General features: G+C 36.7%; 1 protein-coding gene across 1 annotated transcript in view; it reads right to left on the bottom strand.

Moving 5' to 3' along the window:
* Positions 1-26,115, bottom strand: part of LOC150086459 (uncharacterized) — a 54,273-nt gene that overhangs the window by 19,071 nt on the left and 9,087 nt on the right. Inside the window, exons 2-5 of the mRNA XM_090372172.1 lie at positions 14,795-14,843; positions 12,528-12,611; positions 3,870-4,040; positions 132-195 (exon numbers count right to left, since the gene is read on the bottom strand). Of these exons, the coding sequence (XP_090228298.1) occupies positions 132-195; positions 3,870-4,040; positions 12,528-12,611; positions 14,795-14,843 (368 nt within the window). The remainder of the gene's footprint in view (positions 1-131; positions 196-3,869; positions 4,041-12,527; positions 12,612-14,794; positions 14,844-26,115) is intronic.

Here is a 26,115-nt window from a genome sequence, read left to right as displayed (position 1 = left end):
TAATAATAAAATAAATAATATTCATAAAAATATTATAAATAATAAATATTTGATTTATATTACAAAAAAACAAACAAACAGATTATTTAATATCTACCAACTTCTCTAAATCAATCAATTACTAAATTCACCTGAACTGTCATCAATAAGTACGATAACATTCCTGATTTGCACAGTAAGCTTAATTGATGGAGGCTAAAAAGAAAAAAAAGAAAAATAGATCAAAAATAAAGTAATTCTATTTAGCCTCCTGAACCAAAAACACTTCATGATTAAAATATGAAAATATAATATAAACACAGGGCTACCATAAATGAAATTAACAATCTTTATCACCTATATATTTGATCAATAACATACAACTAACAATAACATGCAACTAAAAAGATATAAAACATTCATACTTCTGTACTACCTTAAAAGTTAAATGTGGGATCTTATGGGTGACAAATCTCATATTCAGAGTTAAAAATCTGACATTAAGTAGTGCTACAAATACATTAAGATTCAGTTTTTTATTGGAACATCATAATTTATAAAAGAGAACCTTTTATGTTAGAAGTAATTTTGAACAATGCAATCTATTGCAGCTGGGTTTAAGGAATTGCAAACTGCCTCAATATCAAAAAAAACCTAGCTGTGCTCTGCTGTTTACAGTGAAAGATTTTTTTTTTTTTTTTTTTTTCAGTAAACAAAAATGGTCTGGGTAATGTCAAAAGTGGTTGGGTTACATTTGGTTTTCATTACCTTTTTGAAAATTTTAAACTAAGTTGATCTTTTAGAAATTATCCTAACCTGTTTGATGTAATCATAGAATTTTAATTTTTTGGATTAATTCTAATTAAAACTGTACCTAGCTTGATCAGAAAAATCTGACTTAAAGTGATGGTTAAAAATATAAAGGACTGTAAATGAAAGAAGATTGCAGATTTCACATTAAACAGGTATTTTGTCAACTGAGCATTTGCTCATTCAATAGGTTATTAGTTACCTTACAAACTGTTGTTTTTTGATTTCAAAGATTCTTAGAAATACTACTTTTTGGTATGTAGGTTTGGCTACGTTAGAATATAGCCCTTATATATAGGGAATTTAAAAATATGTGCAAAAATTTTTGGTAAGTATTCTTAGGGTCCAAAATAAGAGAAAATAAGCCTTATTTTTTCTTATTTTTTGTGTGTACAATTCTGAATGGTTACAGAGCTATAGCTGTTTGAATTTTTATTTTGTTTATTATTGTTTTTTTATTGTTTATTATTCAAATGAAGTTTTAAATATATTTTGATAGCTGTGAACATGTGTGGTCTTCAGAGTTTTTTTGTGTTTCAAAATTCTGTAAAGTTCATCACCTATTTTCTTGTTTTCTAGTTCTTTGGGTTTTTCTTTGACATTTATTTCTATTTTGTCTGTATGTTCATTGTCAACTCTAAAATAAATTGCTGTCTCCTAACAAGTCTTGTATCTTCTTTTCTCAGTTCTGTCTGTTAGTCTCTCTAGCTTCTGGATTAAATATTCTGCTTAGATTGTTGTAAAGTGAAGTGATATTGTTCTATGGGTTTGATATTGTTCTATGAGTTTGAAATTTAGGCCTTGAAAATGTTTGTTTCCAAGGAAGATAATGTTCTGTTAATCTGGCTGACTAAAGATTATAGTGAACTTGTCTCATGCCATTCTTCTTCACTTAGAACTTGTGGATTTATTTTTATATTTTAATGGATTTTTGATTCTTAGAACTAAGGGCATTATCCACAAGAATTCTAATCTAGTGTGTTCTAATCTAGTATGTTTTAACCATTTGATTTTAACATTAAAATTATTAATACTTAAGATTAATTTATTTTTGAAATTTTGACTACATCTTATTATATTTTGCTTAGCAACAAAAAAAATCCTAATTATCAATAACATGTCAAGCACCATATTCTAAACAAAAATAATTTAAAAAACATAAAATAATTCTCTTCTTTTACTATCTGTTTACTAGACTTGAATATTAATCCCAAAGATCACATTTGAAATTTCAAAAATAAAACGAGATTGCTTAGGCATTAAGTGTAAGGTTAACTTTTTATTCCTTGGTGTAATCAAAAATCCAATACAAAAGAATGTAACAACTGAAGCTCAAATTTAAGTGAAGTTAAACAACTTTCTTTCATAAAATATTTACAGAGTAACTTTCCAAAAATTGTGACAACAATCTCACATGTGCCTTTCATACAACATATGGGCACTGCTGTTCATGGACTAATGTTATTAGTGGAATTCACCAGGAATAAGTGCTGGGCCATTGTGGTTTTCAATATTTATCAATGATATTAATGAAGCGGTATCAGGCTTAATGTCTAAGTTTGCAGATGAGGCAAAGATTGGCTGGGTAGTTAAGGCCTTGAATGGGTTCAGCACGCTGAATTCTGATGGGATCCTTCCACTTGTTCAGATTACAAACCTAAGGGGGCATAAATTCAAATTAAGAAAGGACAGATGTAGAATAGATGTGCGGAAATTTGCTTTTAGCCAGCAGGTGGTTAATTGCTGGAACAAACTTCCATTAGTCGTTGTGGAAGTTGATAGGTTGAATAAATTTAAGGAGGAACTGGACAGACATTTGGAGGGAATGGTGTGATTTTTTTTTTTTTTTTTTTTTTTTTTGGCTGATGCTGCATAAGCTCATACATTTGCTTTCTTGCATCACATGCCACTACTACTACTACTACTACTACTACTACTACGACCATTAGGGTGAGCTACTGCAACAAGATCTAGGAAAATTGGGCTGAGAAATAGCAGTTAAAGCTTAACATTAACAAATGTAAGATACTGCATATAGGTAACAGTAACCCCAGAGTAACTTATCAACTGTGTAGTACTACACTGAGGATAGTGGAGAATGAAAAAGATATGGGGTTAATTGTGCAGTCAGACATGAAATTCTCTGACCAGAGCAGACATGCTGCCAGGAAAGCTTACAGGGTTTTGTTAATGATATACAGAAACTTTGCTGGCAGCGATAAGGAGGTGATTATCTTTTTGTTAAAGGCCACTGCATCTTCAGTACTGTATACAGGTCTGTAGGCTCCACTTTAGGAAGGATGTAGATCTGCTGGAATGGGTGCAGAGAAGGGCAACCAGACAGGTTGCCCTTCTCTGCACCCTTCTTCACCAGGCAACCAGGTGAAGGGAGCAAAAGGGTGCTCTTACCTAGAAAGGCTTCAGTTCTGTAAATTGCAGCATCTGGTGACTAGGCACCTGTGGGGAGAACTGACTGAGGTGTTTAATGCTGTGAATGGATTGAGTAAGCTGAAGGCATTCTTCTACTTGCTGAGACTATGCACATGAGGGGACATAAATTCAATTTGAGGAAGGATGGCTGCGAATAGATTTCCGGATAGATGGATTACCTTTAGCCAGCGTATGGTTCATCATTATAACAGGCTTCCATCTGTTGTTGTGGAAGTGGATGGGTTAATAAATTCAAGGAAGAACTAGACCAATTCTTGGAAGGTATGAATAGGTGAACTGTGTAGGTTTCTGCTTTTTTTTTTTTTTTTTTTTTGGTTGATGCTATATAAGCTTGCTTTCTTGCATCATTTGCCATTATTATTACTACTACTATAAAATAATGGTTTTACAATTTTATCATGGCATTCCCCTTCCAATTAAAAGAAATTAACTAGAAACAGTGGGAACAATTGTTCAATTTCAATATAAATTAGTTCTGCAACCAAATATACATTGTAAGAGATTAAAAAAAATGTGAATATATGGAAAAAAAAATAAATAGTATTCATATAAAATTCTTAAAATTAATTAAAATTTAAAAAAAATGATACAAAGATTACACATTAACTAAAAAAATAAATAAACCTCACTTGTGCTCGATCTGCCTTTTCTTCAAGAAGTGCTCTTTCTTGAGCATTTATTCCTTGACATAAATCAGCAGCAAACTTTAACATTTCTTCTCCATTTATATGGAATTTCTCTGGGGTCATATCACAGAAATGGATGAGAATATAAATAATAAAGATGTAGATGCTTTTCATCTGAAAACCACAAAAAAAAAGTGAACTCTTTCTGAAATTTTATTAAAGGTTACTTGGAAATTTATTAATATATTAGAATCTTATCTATAAACCAAAACTGTTTTAAAAGATTAAAAATTTGGCAATGAATTAAAGAATTTTTACAGAATACTTACAGAATTTTTAGTCATGCATTAACACTATTAAGACAATGTAGTAACTAAGCAACATGGATTCAAGAAACAACTGTGGTCCTTGAGGCTGTCACAAACATTCCCTCAGGTATGACAAACTGGGATTGCTACCCGGGAGTCTAAAATGCTGATGGAACTGATATTCAGGTGTCATCTGACTTGAGTAGATAGAATTTTGACAACAAAGTCCAGTCATTTTGCCACAACAAAATCCTCACCTTGCACCTTCATGATGGCAGGACTATTAGTAACCCTGGATATAACCACCACGTGAAAGTTCTGAAATATGACACCAAGTAACTGGAGGTGTGTACCAACATAAGTAGGAGTTGAGGTGTGCTGCTCCTCTGTGTTATCAAGCAATACTAAGTAGTAGAAGACTTTCATCAACCAGAAAAATACCACCACTTTGCTTATTGAAGGCTTAAAGTGATGGAAATCACATTTAGTCTTCAGAGCAAAGCTCAAGTACTCCAGCAATCCAATCTCCTCCATCATGCAGTATGAATAATGTCTTTTGAAGTTATGATGAGCACAAGGATGAAATCCAATCTTCCTTACATTTCAAGGATACAGCTCTAAAATAGTGTTTTCAGATCAGCTGCTAGACGACCACTGGATTGAACCTATTGGTAACTCTCTAAGAGACTTATGGATCAGCTAGTGTATAATTGCACTGCCTCAACTCTGTCAGAGAGTGACTAGAGAGAGTCCAATAGTGTGTATGCAGGGGACACTGTCAAAGCCATGTTATGTCAAGGATCTGGGTAGATTTTTGAGGATCTGGGTAGATTCTTGCCCTGTTTACGCCATATCCAAAAATTTCATTACTTCATACACCATGTCCTCCCTACCTTTTCTTATTACTGAATACAGCATGAATAGTCAAACTAATGGAACAAACTTATCTGCAAAAAGAGCTAAAGCTCCCAAACACTTCCTCATTCAAATAAATACAAATAAATCAAATAAATACAAATACAATCAAATAAATACAAATAATAAATCAAATTTGTATACATGGTCTCAGTTCCAATCTCAATGATGTCCATTTCCACCTTTGTCTGCCAAACCTCGTGTACTTTTTCTGACAGAATCTGAATTATTGGTTCATTCAATTACTGCTCATTTCAGTTGTGTTATTTATTTGTTGTACCATTCCTTTGGATTAAAAGTTGGCACTTGCACATATGTCTGCACTGATATTCCATGTTAGAGACATAGCAATTTGGAATTTCCTCTGGCTTAAAATCTCTCTACCCCATTCTGTCAAATTCATCTACTGCCTCTATTATTCTCCCAACTCCACTAATCACTAGGAATGCTCTGACTTCCTCTCATTGAAACTTGACTTTCACCAGTTCAACTTTCCTATCAGTGAGATAATTTCCCCTGGCGATTTTAATGTTCACAACTCCAGCTAGCTTCCATTTTCTAGTCACACAGACCCAGCTGGTCGAGATGCTGAGTCTTTTGCAATTATTAACAACCTCACACAAATTGTTCATTTAGCTACCAGAATACCTGCCAATCCAAACAACACAGCCAACAAACACTCTTGATAATTTCCTCAAAAATAACACTTCCAAGTACATGGAAAGGTTGCTTTTGAAGAAAACGTGAGTGGTCCCCAAGCACTTCAGGTCACAACTTGATGGTCTCTTCTCCAATGGAACCTTTCTCTCGTGATCATTCTCAACCATTTTGTATTTTGTCATTACAAGAATGCCAAACTACAAGATGATTGTGAATGGTCTTGGTGTTGGCCATATTCCTAACATGTTGGCCTAAAACATGGGATAAGGGCATTAGATTCCAGTGATGCTAATCTGTAATACCAGCAACATCACATACAAGTGCCCATGTCAAGAGCACAGCAGCTTCAACTCACTTTTTCATAACCATAAAAATAAAGTAACAACAATGAAAAATGTGTAGGAAATTATGTGGTGAAGATGACTGAATGAAATATAAACAACTTTAACCACACATGAAATAGATGTTTTTAAAATTATAAAGTAGGAACTGACACCCAGTACATTTGAAGAAAACAACACTCACTGAAAAGAAATCAGACTTCAGGTAAACTACAGTGTTCCCAAATCATTATCAGGGGAAAATATTTAGAAGAATTAGTCTAAAGCATTTTGGAAAAAACCATAAAATTTCAAGAGGGCACAAATCACAAAACAGAGAGCTTAAAACCACAGGAGCAGGCTCACCTGAAGGCAATATAGAATCCATATTGATAAACTGGTAGATCCATATTTGAAAATAAAGCACGTGGATATTTGAAAGCTATAATTTTGCAAAAATTTGAAAGAAACATAAATTTTTTATAAAACTGTAAAAGACACAATTTATGGAAATCTTTCAGGAAAACTGAAAATGCTGACAGGTATGCTTCTGTGACACATTAATAAAATGATGTTTTTGTGATTGTAATCAGTACCAAATACATCTTCAGTTCAAAACCTCATCTGAACAGCCCAAAAAGATATTTAAAATAGATCCAATAATGATTAGCATTAACAGAGGCATATGATGCGAGAAAGCAAGCTTATACAGCATCAGACAAAAAAAAAAAAAAAAAATCCCATTTCCCACATCCATTTGCTCTAAAAGTTTGTCCAGTTCTTCTTTGAATTTATTAAGCTATCGAGTTCCACAATAACAGATGGAAGTTTGTTCTTCCTTCCTGTCCTTCCTCAATTTGAATTTATATCCCCTCAGGTTCGTAATCAAAGAGGAAGACTCTCATCAGCATTGAGCCTCCTCAACCCACTCAAAGCCTTATCAGATCAATCAGATCACCTAGCAGGTGCCTAGTCTCCAGATGCTGCAATTTGCAGAACTTAAGCCTTTATTGGTAAGAGGACCCCTTCATTCCCCTCACAAATCTTGTTACCCTTCTCTGCACTTGTTCTAGCAACTCTAGAATAAGTGCAGAGAAGCTGAAATGAGGTCTCCAGCCCTGTAAGGGGTATTGACCATTGCCTTATACAAAGGGATAATCACCTCCTTATCCCTACTAGAAAAATTCCTGTATATCATTGACAGGACCTCGTGACCTGCTCTGGCAGCCTCTCTGCACTACTCAGAAAACTTCATATCTGACTGTACAATTACCCATAGGTCTTTTTCATTCTCTATCACCCTGAGTATAGTACCGCACAATTGGTACATTTCTCTGGGGTTACTTCTACCCATATGCAGTACTTTACATTTGACAATATTAAACTTCAGTTGCCACTTCTCAGCCGATCTGCCCAGCATTTCTCGATCCTGTTGCAGTAGCATACTGTCATTACTGTATTAATAACTCTGCCAACCTCTGTATCATCGGAAAAAAATGGACAATAAGCCTGATATACCTTCATCAATATCACTGATAAATATACAAAACAACAATGGGCCCAACACACAACCATGGGGAACTCCACTAATAACATTTGTCCATGAAGAGTAGTATCCATTGATTATCACTGTCGATCTCCCACTCAACCACCCTTTTATCCATTGTAGCTACTTCCCTTAATGTCATACTGCTCCAATTTGTACAGTAATCTTCCGTGTCCAACAGCAGCAAAAGCTTTCCTGAAATCCAAAGCTTCCCATTAACCAACCCATTCTATGTCTAAACTATTACTTAACAAGTAATTATGGCGGAATTACTTATCAAGCACAGGTCACTGTTGAAAAAAAGCCGTGAATTAGGGTTTAATTTGAAAGTGTCTGCAGTTCTGCCCAGACACGATAGGAGGGAGTATATGATGAGAGCCTTGTCGATCAGTTCGGCCCTGGAAAGACTGTGCAAGGCTCAATTTTTTTCAGCCTGGTTTGTACTTGTTAACAGGAGAGACTGCTTCTTCGGGGATGGGATACACTTAAATACAAAGGGTTCAAGAATATTTACTGACGCTATCGAGGGAGTGTTAGGTGGGTCGGAAAACTGCTAGCTTGAGGGGATACAAGGACTAACAGATTAACAGTAGCCACTGGCAGAGTTGAAAGTGATTCTTGCACTGCTTCTATTGAAATGAGCAGCAGCCTGGAAAACAAGATGCAGGATATTTCAGAGACTGCTAGGAGTCATTGCGGTACAAGTAAACACATGGGTTGTGTTAGAATAGCTAAGAAAAAGAACACGTACATGTATACTTGCGTGTACACCAATGCTAGGAGTTTGGTAAATAAATTTGATGAATTTGAGGTATTGCTCAAAGCATCAAAAGCGGATATTGTTCGGATATCAGAGACGAGGCGTCACACAGATATAAGGAATGCAGATCTGGAATTTGGGGAGTACAACGTCTACAGAAAGGATAGACAGGATTGGAAGGGAGGAGGGGTTATGCTATTAGTTAAGGAACACATAAAATCCAAGGAAGTGAAGCCAGTCGACATCGCTGGACAGTGGAGTGTCGAGTCAGTCTGGTGTGACATAAGCATTAGGAGATCAAAATTGAGAGTAGGAGTGTGCTATAGGCCTAATGTCTCTGATGAGTATAATAAGAAACTGTACAGGGAAATAGAGTGGGCCAGTAAATCAGAGAGTCTTATATTGAGGGATTATAATTTCCCAGATATTGACTGGAATTTGTGAGTTGGTCACTCACACACTAGCAAGGCTTTTGTCAATTTATTTGTTTTCTACATCAGCATGTTCGGGAGGCAAATAGAGGGAGCAATACTCTTGATTTGATTATCAGTAGTGATTCTTCATACATTAAGAATCTGTAGAAAAAGGAACCACTAGGTGGCAAGGATCACAGTGTGCTGAAGTGGGATTTACTCAAAGAGGTAACTACCATCAGGGGGTAAAGGGAAAGGTTTTTGCTTTTTGTAAAGGTGACTATGATGGTCTGAGACAGTATTTAAATTCTATACAGTGTGACCAACTGATGATGTTACCAACAGTAAATTCAAAATGGGAAGCATTCAAAGAACTTATCTTGGAAGTTACTAGGCTTTACGTACCAACTAAGAAATATTGTTGAAGGTTTAGGAAAAAGGAATGTCAGATGAACTGATGAGACATAGGGCAGAGAAGAAAAATGCATGGGATACATATAAATTAATGGGTGACATGGAAGCCTATGATAGATATAAGTTGGTCTGTAACCAAGTCACAAAATGAGATTAGGCAGGCAAAGGCAGATTATGAGAAATCCTTGGCAAAGGATGCAAAGAAAAACAGAAAAGAGTTCTTTACCTATGTAAACTCTAGAAGGAAAGGGATGAATCAGATTGGTCCACTGGATATTGATGGTTCAACTGCTGATGATCCTGCTCAGGTGGCTAACAAACTAAACTAGTATTTTTCATCTAAATTCACACATGAGGAGTTATTCAGGAAAGGGAATGCCAGAGGTGAAGTAAACTCTGGCAGTGAGCTAGATGATTTTGTAATAACTGAGAGGAAAGTGGAGGAGAAATTGTTGAGGATAAACATAAAAAAGGAGGCAGCAAAGGAAGTAAGCAAACCCTTAGCCATAATTATGAGAGCTTCTTTGGATTCAGGGGAGGTACCTATAGACTGGAGGTGTGCAAATGTTACCCCAATTCACAAAGGAGGATCAAAGGCTGACACAAGTAATTATAGACCTATGAGTTTAATTTCTGTTCCAGAAAAATTAATGGAGGCACTGGTTAAAGAAGCACTGCAGGATCATCTAGACAAGACTTCAGTTATAGCTCGGACACATCATGGTTTTGTTAAGGGAAAGTCTTGCCTGACCACTTTGATTGGATACTATGATGCAGTCACAAAAGAACTGGATGCAGGGAATAACTTTGATATTATTACTTGGATCTTAGAAAGGCTTTTGACACTGCTGCACATGGAAGACTGCTGCACAAATTGGAGCATTGTGGCATTGGAGGCAAATTGATGCTATGGATAAAGGGATGGTTGAGGGGGAGAAGACAGAGGATGGTAATCAAAGGACACTGCTCATCGTGGACTAACATTATTAGTGGAGTCCCTAGCGGTTCAGTGTTGGGTCCATTATTGTTTTCTGTATTCATAAATGATATTGATGATGGTATATCAAGCTTAATGTCCAAGTTTGCAGAAAATACAAAGGTTGGCAGGGTTGCTAAAGGCACTACTGACAGTATGCTGCTGCAACAGGATCTGGAAAGGTTGAGCAGATGGGCTGAGAGGTGGTAAATGAAGTTTAACATTGACAAATGTAAAGTACTACATATGGGAAACAGTAACCCCCAGAGCAACCTATCAACTCTGTGGTACTACACTGACAGTGGTAGGGAATGAAAAGGACCTGGGGGTAATTGTGCAGGCAGATATGAAGTTTTCTGAGCAGTGCAGACGGTCTGCAAGAGTAGCTCATAGTGTCTTGTCAACGATATACAGGAATTTTTCTAGCAGGGATAAGGAGGTGATTATCCTCTTATATAAGGCAATGGTCAGGCCATACGTTGAGTATTGTATACAGGTCTGGAGGCCTCATTTCAAGAAGGATGTAGAGCTGCTGGAACGAATACAGGGAAGGGCAACAAGATTAGTGAATGGAACAAAGGGTTGCTCTTACGAAGAAAGGCTTAAGTTTTGCAGATTACAGTGTCTGGAGACTAGGCACCGATGAGGTGATCTGATAGGGGTGTATAAAGCCTTGAATGGTTTGAGCATGCTCAATGCTGATGGGATTCTTCCTCTTACTCAGAATAATCACCTGAGAGGGCATAAATTCAAATTGAGGAAAGACAGATGTAGGATAGATGTGGGAAATTTGCCTGTAGCAGGTGGGTAGTTGGTTGGTGGAACAGACTTCCATCTCTTGTTGTGGAAGTTGATAGCCTAAATAAATTTAAGGCTCAGCTGGACAGGTATTTCGAACGAATGGAGGGGTGAAATGGGAGTGTTTTTTTTTTTTTTTTTTTTTCGGATGATGCTGCATATGCTTGCTTTCTTGCATCATATGCCTGTACTAATGCTAATGCGATTACTGCAGTCTTGTCTAGATAATCCTGCAATGCTTCTTTAACCAGTAACTCCATTACTTTCAATGGAGCAGAAGTTAAACTAACAGGTCTGTAATTATTCATGTCACCCTTTGATCTCCTTAGTGAATTTTGAATACATTTGCCATCTCCAGTCTGTGGGGACCTCCCATGAGTCCAAGGATGCTCTCATAATTATGGCTAAGGGTTTGCTTACTTCCTTTGCTGCCTCCTTTAATATAACTGGATAGATTTCATCCAACCCAGGTGCCTTTCTTATGTTTAACTTCAACAATTTCTCCTCCACTTTACTCTCGGTTATTACATAATAATTAAGCTCCATGTTAGAGTTTAATAAGCATCTGCCCTCCACATCCCTAGAGATTTCCTCATTGTGAATGTAGATGCAAAATACTTGTTCAGTTTGTCAGCTGTCTGAGCAGGATCCTCAACAGTGAACCATTAATATCAAGTAGACCAACCTGATCCCCTTCCTTCTAAAGTTCAAATAAGTAAAGAAGTCTTTGCAGTTTTTCTTTGCTTCCTTTGCCAAAGATTTGTCATAATTTGCCTTCGCTTGCCTAATCTCCTTTGTGACTTGATTATAGATTAGCTTATATCTACGACAGGCTTCTATAGTAATAGTAGCAGCAGCAGTAGTAGTGGCATGTGATGCAAGAAAGCAAGTGTATGAGCTTATGCAGCATCAGCCAAAAAAAAAAAAAAAATTTACAAAACAATTCCCTCTAAATGTTTGTCCAGTTCCTCCTTAAATTTATTTAACCTATCAATTTCACGACAGATGGAAGTTGGTTCCAGCAATTAACCACCCACTGGCTAAAGGCAAATTTCCGCACATCTATTCTACTATTCTGTGTTTCCCGATAATTTATAATCATCCCATGCATTTTTCTTCTCTGCCACAAATCTCATTAGTTAATCTGACATCCATTTTGGCCTAAACAGAACAGTATTTCTTAGTTCATATGAAAAGTCTAGTAGCTTCCAAGTTTAATTTCTTGAATGCTTCCCATTTAGAATTTGCTGTTGATAACATCAGTTGGTCCCACTGTATAGAATTGAAAAACTGTCTGAGACCACTATAGGCACCTTCACGAAAGCAAAAACCTTTCCCTTTACTCCTTATGGTAGTTATGTCTTTAAATAAATCCCACATTAGTATGCTGTTGATCACTGCCATCTGGGTCCAATTACTACAGAAAATTGTTTATTGTTATTTTGATATTATTACACATGCATAAAAAGCCAATTCATTTTTAATTTGAGAAACAGTGGTTTAGATGTAAATGGATTTTGTGAAATATATTTTAAGAACAATAATAATTACCTGTTCAACAGATAAGTGACAATTCAGAGCATCAGTAACAGTCTGGAATAGGAATTTGTGTGCCGTTAATTCATGATTAAGTTCCTGAAAAACAAAAATATATATCAAGTAAATTATTTTAATTATTATTAAAATCAGCATAAGTTTATTTCATAGTAATTTACATAAAGCTGTTAAAATAAAATAAATATATGCCAATTCAATGAACTTTATCTCAGTACCTTTTTAACCTGCCTCACAAAGAAATTAATCTGCCAATCACCTATCTAAATTAATCCATAAGCTCTCTAAATAGTCAGTAATCAGCCAAGAAATTAGATTTAGCAACAGTAAATTAGATATATAGGCAGCTATTAAATTAAATATAGATTTTGTTCCTGTACAAATATATAAACAAAGTAGTAATAAATAAAGAAACAAGTTAGATAACATATGTATTGTTTCACATTTCAAGTGCATTCCATTGCAAGGACAGCTCATGGGGTTTTGTCAATGATGCACAAGAATTTTGCTAGCAGGGATAAGGAAGTGATTATCCCATTGTATGAAGCAATATTCAGGCTACATCTTGAGTGCTCACAGAGGTCATGGAGATTTTATTTTATGAAGGATATACAGCTCAGCTGTTGGAATGGGTGCAATAAAGGACAATGATAATAGTGAGGGGAACAAAGGAGCAGTTTACCAAGAAAGGCATTAGTTCTGCAAATTGCAGCATCTGGAAACTAGGCACTAGTGAAGTGATCTGATTGAGGAAAGATGGTTGCAGAACAGATGTATAGAAGTTTGCTTTCAGCCATTAGGTGGTTGATTGTTGGAATAAACTTCTATCTGTTGTGGAACTACAGCCTGAATAAATTCAAAGAATTACTGGAGGGAATGATCAGGCGATGTGGAAAGTTTTTTTTTTTTTTTTTGCTGTGTAAGCTTGCATCACTTTCCACTAATAATACTAATACTTAAATTCCTGGCATTTCAAAAACAGTTAATGTTACTGGTTTTATTCATCTGAATACCCTTTCATAACACTCTTCACATTTTTAAATATACAGTACATAAGATAAAAGAGAATAAAATAATAAAATTAAATTTCACATTTGGAGATTTTTATGCTTCTTAATCATTGTCCAGACTTCTTAATCACTGAAGCATGACAGTTATTTTCAAGTAATTAAAAAAGTGCAGATCACACTTCCCTGCATTTTTATTATTATTTAAGTACAGATGGAGATAAGTTGAGGAGTGCCTGAATAGGCATCCTGTATTTGGGGTTCACATAAAAAAAAAAAAAAAAAGTGGAGGAGAAATCTTAATTCTGTAGGAAGTGGAGGAGAAATCGTAATTCTGTAGAAAGTGGAATCAAAATTGAGCCTGGAAGCTTTCCAGGAACAAATGAAATATAAGCTGAAAATGTAGTGCTGATATGACTTTTCCCTCTTGAGTACACCCAAAAATATTATGAATACATATTACTCAATATTTTAATAAAAAATATTTTTAAGTAGCCATGTGATAGTTTGTTTTGACTGGAAAATTAGAAAAACGCATCTCAGTAGATTTGTAAAATATTATATTAGCATATTAAGTATGCGCGCACACACACACACACCTTTACATACTTTTATCATGTTTAACTGGCAGAATATAAGATACAAAATTGTGTCAGCAAGCATAAAACGTTACGTTGAAGGTGACACTTTATTCGTGAAATCTATGAAAGTAACTTCCACAGATTTATTAAAGATGCTTTGTTTGTTTAAGGGATTTATTGCACATCAGCATCTGAGGCTATAATATGCCAAGCCAATATTTAAGATGCATCTCCATTTCAATTTTGACAATGAATGCAGAAACATAAATAAGATGAATGACGATTCATGCAGTAGACAGTATGTGGCAGCAACTGCTTACAAAGAGGCACAGAACCACAGCTGCTTTGATCAGGTCTACAGCAAGGTTTAGAAGTTACATAATGTTACATACTTCTGGATTTTCTGTTTACTGTCACTTGTAGTTCCTGACAAAACAAGATCCTGGTAGATGCAAGCTTCTTGTAATCTGTGAGTGCCTTCCAAATATTTTTTCTGTTTAAACAGATCACAGCATAAAATACATAAATTATAATTCTTGCATTTATTCTCTCTTCATATATATATTTATGGAGGCTGGCAAAGAAATGTTTAATTAAAAAAATAATAATCTATAAAATTATTTTAAAAGTTTTTTTTTTAAAAAAGTTATTTTATTATTAAATTAAAAGATATTACCGGTCCAAGAAAAGTTGCAACGGCTAGACGTTCTGCAGCATATTCAAAGCTGAAAAAAAAATAAAATAATAAATAAATAAGTTTAAAAAAATATCTTTATACCAGTTAACAATACTCTAAAACAGTCCCCAACCTGTGGTCTATGTAAATAATGAGTGGTCAACATGACTTATGAATGTGATCTGCAGGAATAACAATAAAATAACTTTTTTGTGGCAGGTAACAATCATGTTCACACTGATGGGAAATTAGCATTAGTAGAGGCATATGATGCAAGAAAGCAAGCGTATGCAGCATCATCGAAAAAAAAAAAAAAAATGCGCTCCCATTTCACCCCTCCATTCTTTCCAAATACCTGTCCAGCTCAGCCTTAAATTTATTTAGGCTATGAACTTCCACAACAAAGGATGGAAGTCTGTTCCACCAACCAACTACCCACTGGATAAAGGAAAACTTCTGCACATCTATCCTACATCTGTCTTTCCTCAATTTGAATTTATGCCCTCTCAGTGATTATTCTGAGCAAGAGAAAGAATCCCATCAGCACTGAGCATGCTCAAACCATTCAAGGTTTTATACACCTCAATCAGATCACCTCGCACATGCTGAGTCTCCAGAAACTGTAATTTGCAAAATTTAAGCCTTTCTTCTTAAAAGCAATCCTTTGTTCCATTCACTAATCTTGTTGCCCTTGTCTGTAATCGTTTCAGCAGCTCTACATCCTTCTTAAAATGAGACCTCCAGACCTGTATACAGTACTCAAGGTGTAGCGTGACCATTCCCTTATACAAAAGGATTATCACCTCCTTATCCCTGCTAGAAAAATTCCTGTATATCATTGACAAGACACCATGAGCTACTCTTGCAGACCATCTCCACTGCTCAGAAAACTTCCTATCTGCCTGCACAATTACCCCCAGGTCCTTTTCGTTCTCTACCACTGTCAGTGTAATACCACAGAGTTGATACGTTACTCTTGGGTTACTGCTTCCCATATGTAGTATTTTACATTTGTCAATGTTAAACTTCATTTGCCACCTCTCAGCCCATCTGCTCAACTTTTCTAGATCCTGTTGCAGCAGCGCACTGTCATTAGTGTCCTTAACAACCCTGCCAACCTTCATATCATCTGCAAACTTGGACATTAAGCTTGATATACCATCATGAATATCATTTATAAATACAGAAAACAACAATGGACAAAACACTGAACCCTTAGGAACTCCACTAATAACATTTGATTGAGGTGTTTTGATTGAGAGATTTGATTGAGGTGTTTAAGGCTCTGAGAGGCATCAGTAAAATGAATGAGGATGAAATTTTCAATATTATAAATGATGCTGGAACTAGGGGACATAAATTCAAGTTATGGGGGGAAATGTTTAGATTGGAATGCAGGGAGTTTTATTTTAGCCAGCGAGTTAGAAATTACTGGAATAAGTCGCCTACATGGGTGGTAGAGGCTGACAGTTTGGGGAAATTCAAAGGTCATCTGAATAGTACTAATTAATTTTCCAGGAACCAAAGTTAAACTAACAGGTCTATAATTACTTGTGCCAGCCTTTGATCCTCCTTTGTGAATTGGGGGTACATTTGCAAATCTCCAGTCCATGGATACCTCCCCTGAGTCCAAAGAAGCTCTCATAATTATGGCTAAGGGTTTGCTTACTTCCTTTAATATAACTGGATAGATCCACCCCAAGTGCCTTTTTTATGTTTATCTTCAACAATTCCTCCTCCACTTTCCTCTCAGTTATTACAAAATCATCTAGCTCACTGTCAGAGTTTAACTCAACTCTGGCATTCCCTTCCTGAATAATTCCTCATGTGTGAATGTAGATTCAAAATACTCATTTAGTTTGTTAGCCACCTGAGCAGGATCATCAACAGTTGAACCATCAATATCCAGTGGACCAATCTGATTTATCCCTTTCCTTCTAGAGTTTAGGTAAAGGACACTTTGTTGTTTTTCTTTGCATCCTTTCCAAAGATTTCTCATAATCTGCCTTTGCCTGCCTAATCTGCTTTCTGACTTGTTTACAGACAGCTTATATCTATCATTGGCTTCCATGTCACCAATTAATTTATATGTATCCCATGCATTTTTCTTCTTTGCCATATGTCTCATTAGTTCATCTGACATCCATTTAGGCCTAAACCTTGAACAATATTTCTTAGTTGGTACATAAAGCCAAGTAGCTTCCAAGATAAATTCTTTGAATGCTTCCCATTTTGAATTTGCTGTTGGTAAAATCATCAGTTGGTTCCACTGTATAGAATTTAAATACTGTCTCAGCAAAAACTCTTCCCTTTACCCCTGATGGTAGTTACCTCTTTGAGTAAATCCCACTTGAGCACACTGTGATCACTGCCACTTAGTGGTTCCTTTATCTGCAGATTCTTATTGCATGAAGAATAACTACTGATAATCAGATCAAGGGTATTACTCCCTCTAGTTGCCTCGAACATGCTGATGTAGAAAACAATCATCCAATATATCCACAAAAGCCTTGCTAGTGTGTGAGTGACCAACCCACAAATTCCAGTCAATATCTGGGAAATTAAAATCCCCCATTATTAGATTCTATGATTTACTGGCCCACTCTATTTCCCTGTATAGTTTCTTATTATACTCATCAGAGTCATTAGGCCTATAGCACACTCCTACTCTCAATTTTGATCTCCCAATGCTTATGTCACACCAAACTGACTTGACACTACACTGTCCAGTGATATCGACTGGCTTCACTTCCTTAGATTTTATGCGTTTCTTAACTAATAGCATAACCCCTCCTCCCTTCCTATCCTGTCTATCCTTTCTGCAGACGTACTCCCCAAATTCCAGTTCTGCATTCCTTATATCTGCGTGACAGCACGTCTCTGATATCCCAACAATATCTGCCTTTGATGTTTTGAGCAATACCTCAAATTCATGAAATTTTTTTTTCCAAACTCCTAGCATTGGTGTATACTCAAATATACATGCACCTGTTCCTATTCTTAGCTACCCTAACACAACCCATGTGTTTACTTGTACCGCAATGACTCCCAGCAGTCTCTGAAGTATCCTGCATCTTATTTTCCAGGCTGTTGCTCATTCCAATAGAAGCAGTGCAAGAATCACTTTCACCTCTGCGAGTGGCTACTGTTAATCTATTAGTCCTTGTATCCCCCCCCCCAAGCTAGCAGTTTTCCAACCCAGCTAACACTGCCTCGATAGCATCAGCAAATATTCTTGCACCCTTTCTATTTAAGTGTATCCCATCCCTGTAGAAGCAGTCTCTCCTGTTAACAAGTACAGACCAGGCTGAAAAAAAATTCTACCCCTTGAGCCTTGCACAATCTTTCCGGGGCTGAATTGATCGAGAAGGCTCTCATCATATACTTCCTCCTATTGTGTCTGAGCAGAATTGCAGACACTTTCAAATTCAATCCTAATTCACAGGTTTTTTTCAACAGTGACCTGTACTTGTTAAGTAATTCCGCCAGTCTCCTACTCTTAATATCATTAGTGCCAACATGTACAACAATATCACTTTTTGTGTCCTTAAAAGATGATATCCGCTCTACGTCATCAACCTTTGCCACTGGCAGGGTATACCTTTAACAACCTAATATTATTGATATATCTGCATGTATAAGTTAACATTTTTTGTGGTTCATGGCCTTTACTCAAATATAAAAGTGGTGCATATCTAAAAATGGTTATGAAAATAGGTAAGAAACACAAAAGAAAATAGGAAAGTAAAGGAGAGCAAGCAAGTTGTAGAATGAGAAAAGTGAGAAAATGTGAAAAGGCTAGAAGAAGACCCAGCAAAAATAAAGAACAGAAAAAGAACATGAAATGCAAACATATTAGAACATACATACACATATAAGTAATTGCACACAAGGATAATAAAAATGAAATTAAATTTAAATATACGACTGTAGCCTGAGTGGATTGCACATTATTAAATATTTTTTGTATAATTTTTTTTTTGGCTAAATTAAGGGAACATATGTCAAAATTAGAATTGTAAAAAAAAAACAAAAAAAAAACCCACATTAGAAGCTAGAAAGTTAAATAAGTCATCATGCCACACCATCAGCAGACTATAGGTACAATATCATAGTAAGAGCATAGAATTTTGAAGTTCAAGATGTTTACTGTCTGTTATCAAAACAGAAGTTATCTGTAACATTTCAAGTTGATGGAAGTTCCAATTACTATGAATGATTAAATTAAACAAGTTACAATTACATCAATATATGTTTGTTTGTTATTTGGTTTTTAGGAGCATTAGCAACTGAAGCCATATTGTTCGGGGCTGGGGATATGCGGTGGTCATTTGCTGACCTTTCCGCATCCTCCGTATTTGGTGGTCACAGGTCCGAACCCCGGTCTAATCAAGAAGCGTGTGCTATGCACTGCTGCTCCTGTCCACCTGGCTATGGAGGCACCACATCAATATATAAATTTGATAGTATATAACAGAGCTATGGTGCTCAATACATGCTACATTGATATCAATATTTGCAGAAGAATAAGAGAAATTTACCTCATTTAACTTTATTGAGCACAACAACTCTGTTATATACTATAAAGAAAACAAAATAGAGAAAAAAGAAAGAATAGAGTTATTAAACACTTGGGAACGTAACCTCTAAATTTCAAAACAGGAGAGGTTAATAAAGGTACATTATTATTTTTACTGTATATTAGAATATGATTTAGCAGGAAATGGCTTAGATGTGGGGTAACGTTATAGTATGTATCGTGATATGTTATGAGTGAGTGAGTGAGTGAGTGAGTGAGTGAGAGAGAGAGAGAGAGAGAGAGAGAGAGAGAGAGAGAGAGAGAGAGAGAGACTCAGGCAAGCTTGAGCATTTACATTCTTGCTTGGTTCTGTACAATTTATTAAATATTTTATTTCATATTAGTGTTTCATCAGTGGTTACAACAATAATTTTCTGAACACAGAGTCAACATTGGGAAATCTTGTTGATTTGGCACTCCAACAAAATGGCGATTCCCATGATTCACAGAGACAATGAGTATAAATGAAATACAGGACTATCTGGAATAGAAATGGTATTTTCAAGGGAACACAGTCTGGTTTTATAAATGGAAAATATTGTCTAACTAACCTAATAAATTATTATGACAATCTCACTAATTAATTGGATACAAAATTTATATTTACTTTTACAGTATTTAGACCTAATCAAGCATTTAACTCAGTCTCCGTACGATATTGCTGCATACACTGGAATATACTGGGATCACAGACAAGATCCTTTGATATTTATGGGATATAAATAGATATTAAAAGGTTAAATTGTTATACTATAATTAACAGTTACTCTTTAGATGTGCAAGGAAAAGAAGTGGGAAGAGTTTCCTCTAAGATCTGTGTGGGATCAATGCCTTGTTCTAATTTTCTGAAGTGACAATGATAAAGAGATTTCAGTCATGATGTGATGTCAAAATTTGTAGACGATGTGAAGAATGGATGGGTAGTTAATGACTCATGCCAGGCAGCACTTCAAGACTCAGACAGGGCTTAAGGATGGTCAAAATAAGTGGCAGCTATATTTTAATGCTGCAAGATTTTACACTTGAGAGACAACAACCTCCCAAATACCATATATTTCGAGTGGCTGAATTAAAAACAGAAGAAAAGGACTCCAGGAGTTCCAATCATAAAGTTCTCCATGCAGCACGAACATGTGGCAAGGAGGGCCATACTGTCCTGCTGATGATTTACTAGACAAATTCTTATGGAGGTAGTAGACAGGTTATAATTCCATTGCATAAAGCCATTCTAAGGCCATTTTTGTACTCAAAATGACCAGCTTCTTTAAAAGGTCAAGAGGCAACCAGAGAGTGCAATACTCTTGATCTGATTATCAGCAGTGGTTATTCATGCATTAAGAATTTGCAGATAGTTGTTGTTGTTGTTGTGGTGTTTTCTGGTGCAAGAGCTACTTAGGCTATATTGCGCCTCCTAAATTAATTGAGTTACTTATGATAACCGCACGGTGGGCAGTTAGAAACGGTTATACATTTTTGTTTTATATACAAAAAGAATTCAGAGAGATTTGCTTCTTTACCTATTATGCTATTCAGAGAGAGAGGTTGCTGTAGATCTGAAATGAAACTAAAAGACATTCGTCGGGCATTGCTGAACAAATTACATTCAAGGAGTATATGCTTTACTGTAAGGGGTTGCGAGCAGTGTGTACACAGCGGACGATCATTTCCTGTAAGCAGATAGAGATGTGTGAGGTGAGTGTGACCTATACGAGTTCTGGCTAAGATTACTTCTTCTTTTCTATTTTTCTGAAGGCTAGAAGTCCATAATTGTAGTTCAGGTTTTATTTGAAATAGCTTGTTATTTGTTTGCATTTTCCACAGAAGTGTCCATTGTTCCATAGATGTTCTCCGTATGTTATGTCTATAATCAGGATATGGGACTAGGTTATTTGTTGAGGATATGATGGAAGGATACTTAGCAGCACTGTCTGCACATTCGTTTCCTGGAATACCACTGTGGCCAGGGATCCATGAAAAGATAACAGTTTTCTGATGCTCATGAAGACGCATCAGCTTATGTTTTATGAACTTTAATAAAGGATTTTTAGGTGGGGAAGTCCTTTTCAAAGTTAGAATAGCACTCCGTGAATCAGTATATATTATACTTTTATTTATTGACATTAGCGAGAGTTTTCCAGAGCAAGCTTAATGGCATGGAGTTCAGCAGTGTAGCTGCTGCATTCGGTTGGAAGTGAAATTGAGACAGTTGTATTAGGGAAGACGGCAGCTGCACCCACTCGACTGTCAGACTTCGAACCATCAGTATAGATCTTGGTAAAGTGTGGATACCTTTGTGAGTGAGCAACATGTAGTTGTTGGATGTTAATATCTGCTATAGAGCCTTTACCCCATTGCTCAAAGTATTCATCAGAAGAAAGGGTGAAGTTAGTCCACGGGGGATCCGGATCTTTTTTTTCTCTGATGATATTATCAAGCTGAATATTCCAGCTTTCTGTTAGATTCTGCAGTCTGATACCAGAAGGTCGAATTGTTCTAAGTTTATTTGTTTAATGGGTTTTCAATTGAGGATTATGCAACAGTGGCCAAACCGGATGAGTAGGCAGACTTTTAATTTTAGCTGAGTAGTTTATCAGCAACATCTTTCTTCTGATGCTAAGTGGAGATTCGTGAGCCTCAACATAAAGACTTTGAACTGGTGATGTTCTGTATGCACCTAGGGCTATCCTAAGAGAAGAATGTTGGATGGGTGCAAGACGGGCCAAGGTGCTCTCCCTAGCTGAGTCATAAACAGGTGCTCCGTAGTCTAACCGAGATCTAATTAGAGATTTATATAAGTGGAGCAGGGTATAACGATCGGCGCCCCAAGATGTACCGGAGATGACCCGGAGTATATTCATTTTCTTTATGCAAGTGGTTCTTAGATACTTGATGTGCTCCTGGAAGTTTAACTTCTTATCAAAAATTAGCCCTACGAGGCGAATACTGTTCACAATTGGTAGTGGATGATCGGCCAAGTGCAACTCGGGTTCAGGATGCATTGCGCGCTTCGTGCAGAAATGTATAGCTGTAGATTTGTGGCTTGACAGTTTGTATCCATTTTGCGCAATCCATAATTCAATGTTATTAATGGATATTTGTAGATGCCTCTCAATATAGTTCATATTCTGGGAATGACAGGATATGGTAAGATCATCTGCATAGAGATACGAGTCAACGGTATTTGGAATGCTGTTTGTGATGTTGTTTATTCGTATTGCAAACAGAGTGGCACTAAGAACAGAGCCTTGTGGGACTCCTTCTTCTTGAATGTATGTTTGAGATAAAACCTGCCGGTACCTCACTTGGAAAGATCTGTGCTGAAGGAAGCTTTGAATAAAATATGGTAAATGGCCTCTCATATGAATAGAATGGAGATCTCTTAGGATACCGTAGCGCCATGTGGTATCAAAGGCCTTCTCTATATCAAGGCATATCATGACGAGATGTTGATTTCTGATGAATGCATTTCTTATGTTGGATTCGGCTTTGGTCATGAGGTCTAGGGAAGATCTATTCTTCCGAAAGCCAAACTGATTATTGCTGATTATGTTTTCGGATTCAAGGTACCAGGTGAGTCGATGGTGAACCATTTTTTCCAAAGTCTTACTCAGGCAGCTGGTTAGAGAAATTGGTCTATAGTTGTTAGGAATCGAATGGTCTTTTCCAGGTTTAGGTATGGCTATTACATAAGAATGTCTCCAGGAAGTAGGGAATATATGTTCTGAGAATATTCTATTGTAAAAGTTTAGCAATGAAATTAGTGATTTCTGATTGAGGTGTTGAATCATTATATTGTAGATTCCATCAGGGCCAGGAGAGCTGTTTCTTGAGGTATATATAGATTCTTTCAGTTCAGATATTGTGAATGGTTGGTTATAGGTAAAAGGACATGCAGTTTTGAAGTCTAGTTTCCTTTTCTCAGCTTCAGCTTTGATTTTTTGAAAAGATGGTTGATATGCAGTTGAGGCGGACAACTCACAGAACACCGTTCCTAGGGCATTGGCAATTTCATCAACAGATGAGATCTCCTTTCCATTCCAATTAATAATAGGAGAAGGCAACTTATGATATTTACCATTTAGTTTCTTTATTTTTTCCCAGATTATTCGGGTATCAGTATCTTTGTTGATTGAGGAGGCAAATTTTATCCACGAGTCTTTTTTCGCCTTCCGCCGGATATAACGAGCTTTGGCTCTCAGTCTCTTGAAGTTAATAAGGTTGGCAGTGGTGGGATGTTTGCGGAAGGTGTTCCATGCTTTGTTTTTTTCTCTCTTTGCTTTATTACAATCGCCATTCCACCAGTGATTGGTATGCCGATGGTTTCTTATTTGAGACTGTGGGATGGCGGCTTTTGCTGCTGTTAGTATCTGCATTGTGATATGATCGGTGACAGTGTCAATAGCAGAAGACTCTATGGTGTCATCATCAAAAGATACATGACTGGTAAATTTCGTCCAGTTTGCTTTGGAAAATTTCCATTTTGTTTTTGTTTGAGTTTGTTTGGAATGGGTGGTTTGAATACTACAGATCAGCGGATAGTGGTCACTATTTAGAGGATTGTCATGTACTGCCCACTCTATAGTTGGGAAGAGGATCGGAGAGCAAATTGAGAGATCTATTGCACTGGTTGATCCAGTAGGAAAATGGATATATGTCAGTAAGCCATTATTCAATAGTGTCAAATTTTCTCGGTCAAGTAACATTTCAATCAGTTCGCCACGTCCGTCTGAGACCAGAGATCCCCATAATGGATGATGCCCATTAAAATCTCCTAGTAAACAAAGAGGAGGTGGTAATTGAGAAATTAGATTTAACAGTTGCTGAATTGTACATGATTGATTCGGCGGAAGATAAATTGAGGCTAGTGTCAGTGTGATACCGATTACTATACGGGTAGCAACAGCTTCTAATGGTGTTTGTAATGGAATGTGCCTGGAGGGGACTCCTGATTCCACTAGTATAGCTACTCCTCCATGGGGGCTGTTAGTTTCAGATCGATCTTTTCTGAAGATAGTATAGTTTTTGACTGAAACAGATATTTTTGTTGTTAGATTTGTCTCTTGCAAGCATATGGCAGCAGGATTGTAACGGTTAATTAGTTCATAGATATCATCAATATTGCTGCAAAAACCTCTGCAATTCCATTGTATGATTTGTTCCATTATTTGGTTTTATGAGCAGAAGAGGAGTCTATTTGCTTTTTGTGAGAGGCTTGTTTATATCTCTCGTGTTTTGATTTTTCTTTTCTTGAAAAGTTTGGGCATCTTGAGTCATTGCTTTCTTCCATATCATCATCTGCATGTATTTCAAGCAGATCTTCTGAGTTGGTGGTATCATCGGTGTCCATGCTTGAGGGGTGAGATTGCTTCACCTCAACTGGATCTAATTTTTCCGCTGCTTGGCAATGGGGAAGTCTCTGGGATGGAACTGTCAGTGGCGTATTACTGCATTGATCGACTGCCTTTGATGTATGTTGGACCAAGAGGACTGATCGAGCCCAGTCTGAGATCGATGTATCTGGAGGGATGGACACCTCTGTCTGACATGCTATTGACTGGTGACTATAAGTAGCAGAGGCATAAGTGCATTTTGGATTATTTAATCTTATATGTTTTCTTGCCTCTTGGTAGGAAACTTTATTTTCAACTTTATACTTTTGTATCTTTTTCCCCAACTTCCAGAGGTCGCAGTCTTTGGAGTATGCCGGATGGCTGCCCTTGCAATTTGGACACTGTGGGGTTGGTGCCTTACATTCTGTTTGTGTGTGCCTTACATTCTGTTTGTGTGTGTGAGTTTTACACCCACAGTTTGCACATGTTGCGTCTCCACGGCATGCTGTCTGGGAATGGCCAAATTTCTGGCATTTAAAACATCTTAGGGGGTTCGGAATATATGGCCGAACGCGACAGTTTAAATATCCTGTCTTTACTGAAGCTGGTAGGTTTGGAGAACTGAAAGTTAATATTATACTCCGGGTAGGAACTAAATTGCCATCTTTTCGGATCATGATCCGCTTTGCCTGAATGACTTTTTGTTCTTTAAGTTCCTGGGCTATTTCATCTTCAGGAACGTTTAATAGATCCCATTCAGTGATCACTCCCTTTGAAGAATTGAGGGTGTTATGTGGTGTGATTTGAACTGGGATTCCACTCAAAGATGTCAAACTTAATAACAGTTCAGAGTGTCGAGGATTGGTGGTCTCTATTAATAAATCTCCAGATTGGAGACGTTTCACCATTTTTGGTGAACCTGCGGCATGTTCGAGGCATCTCTGAATAATAAAGGGGGAGAGCTTGCCCACAGGTTGTGTTGACAGAGAATGTATTATCAGGAATGCTGGTAATTCCTGTCTACCAATGTCTTTCTTCATTCTCTTCGATAGAGAGAAGTCATGGTCAGTGTCATGAATGTCATTTGCTTGAGAGCTCTTTGGCTCTAAGCATGGAAAGTCACTTGTTTCCATTTCTGCTCCTTTTAGCCCTGGGGGTTGTCTTATCCCCCAGATTACCAGCCCCGCCACGTGGAGGCAGGAGCGGTGCCACCAGTGACCAAGCGGTTGTTGAAGTAAATAAAGGGTTAGTAATGAATATATAGAATAAAAAAGAAAGATAGATTTCCTCTCTCAGTTCTTACTTTTGTCCTTTAAAGTACAGAACCGCTTCAAGTAAACAAAAGGACAGGTGACGCTAGAAAAGAATCGAAACTATAACACTTTGGGAGATCACTATATATTCGCAGGAAA

This window comes from Mastigoproctus giganteus, chromosome 4, assembly GCF_048544385.1.
Source record: "Mastigoproctus giganteus isolate SK-2022 chromosome 4, ASM4854438v1, whole genome shotgun sequence".
Classification (NCBI taxonomy): Eukaryota; Metazoa; Arthropoda; class Arachnida; order Uropygi; family Thelyphonidae; genus Mastigoproctus; species Mastigoproctus giganteus.
This window is presented reverse-complemented; position numbering and strand designations above follow the sequence as displayed.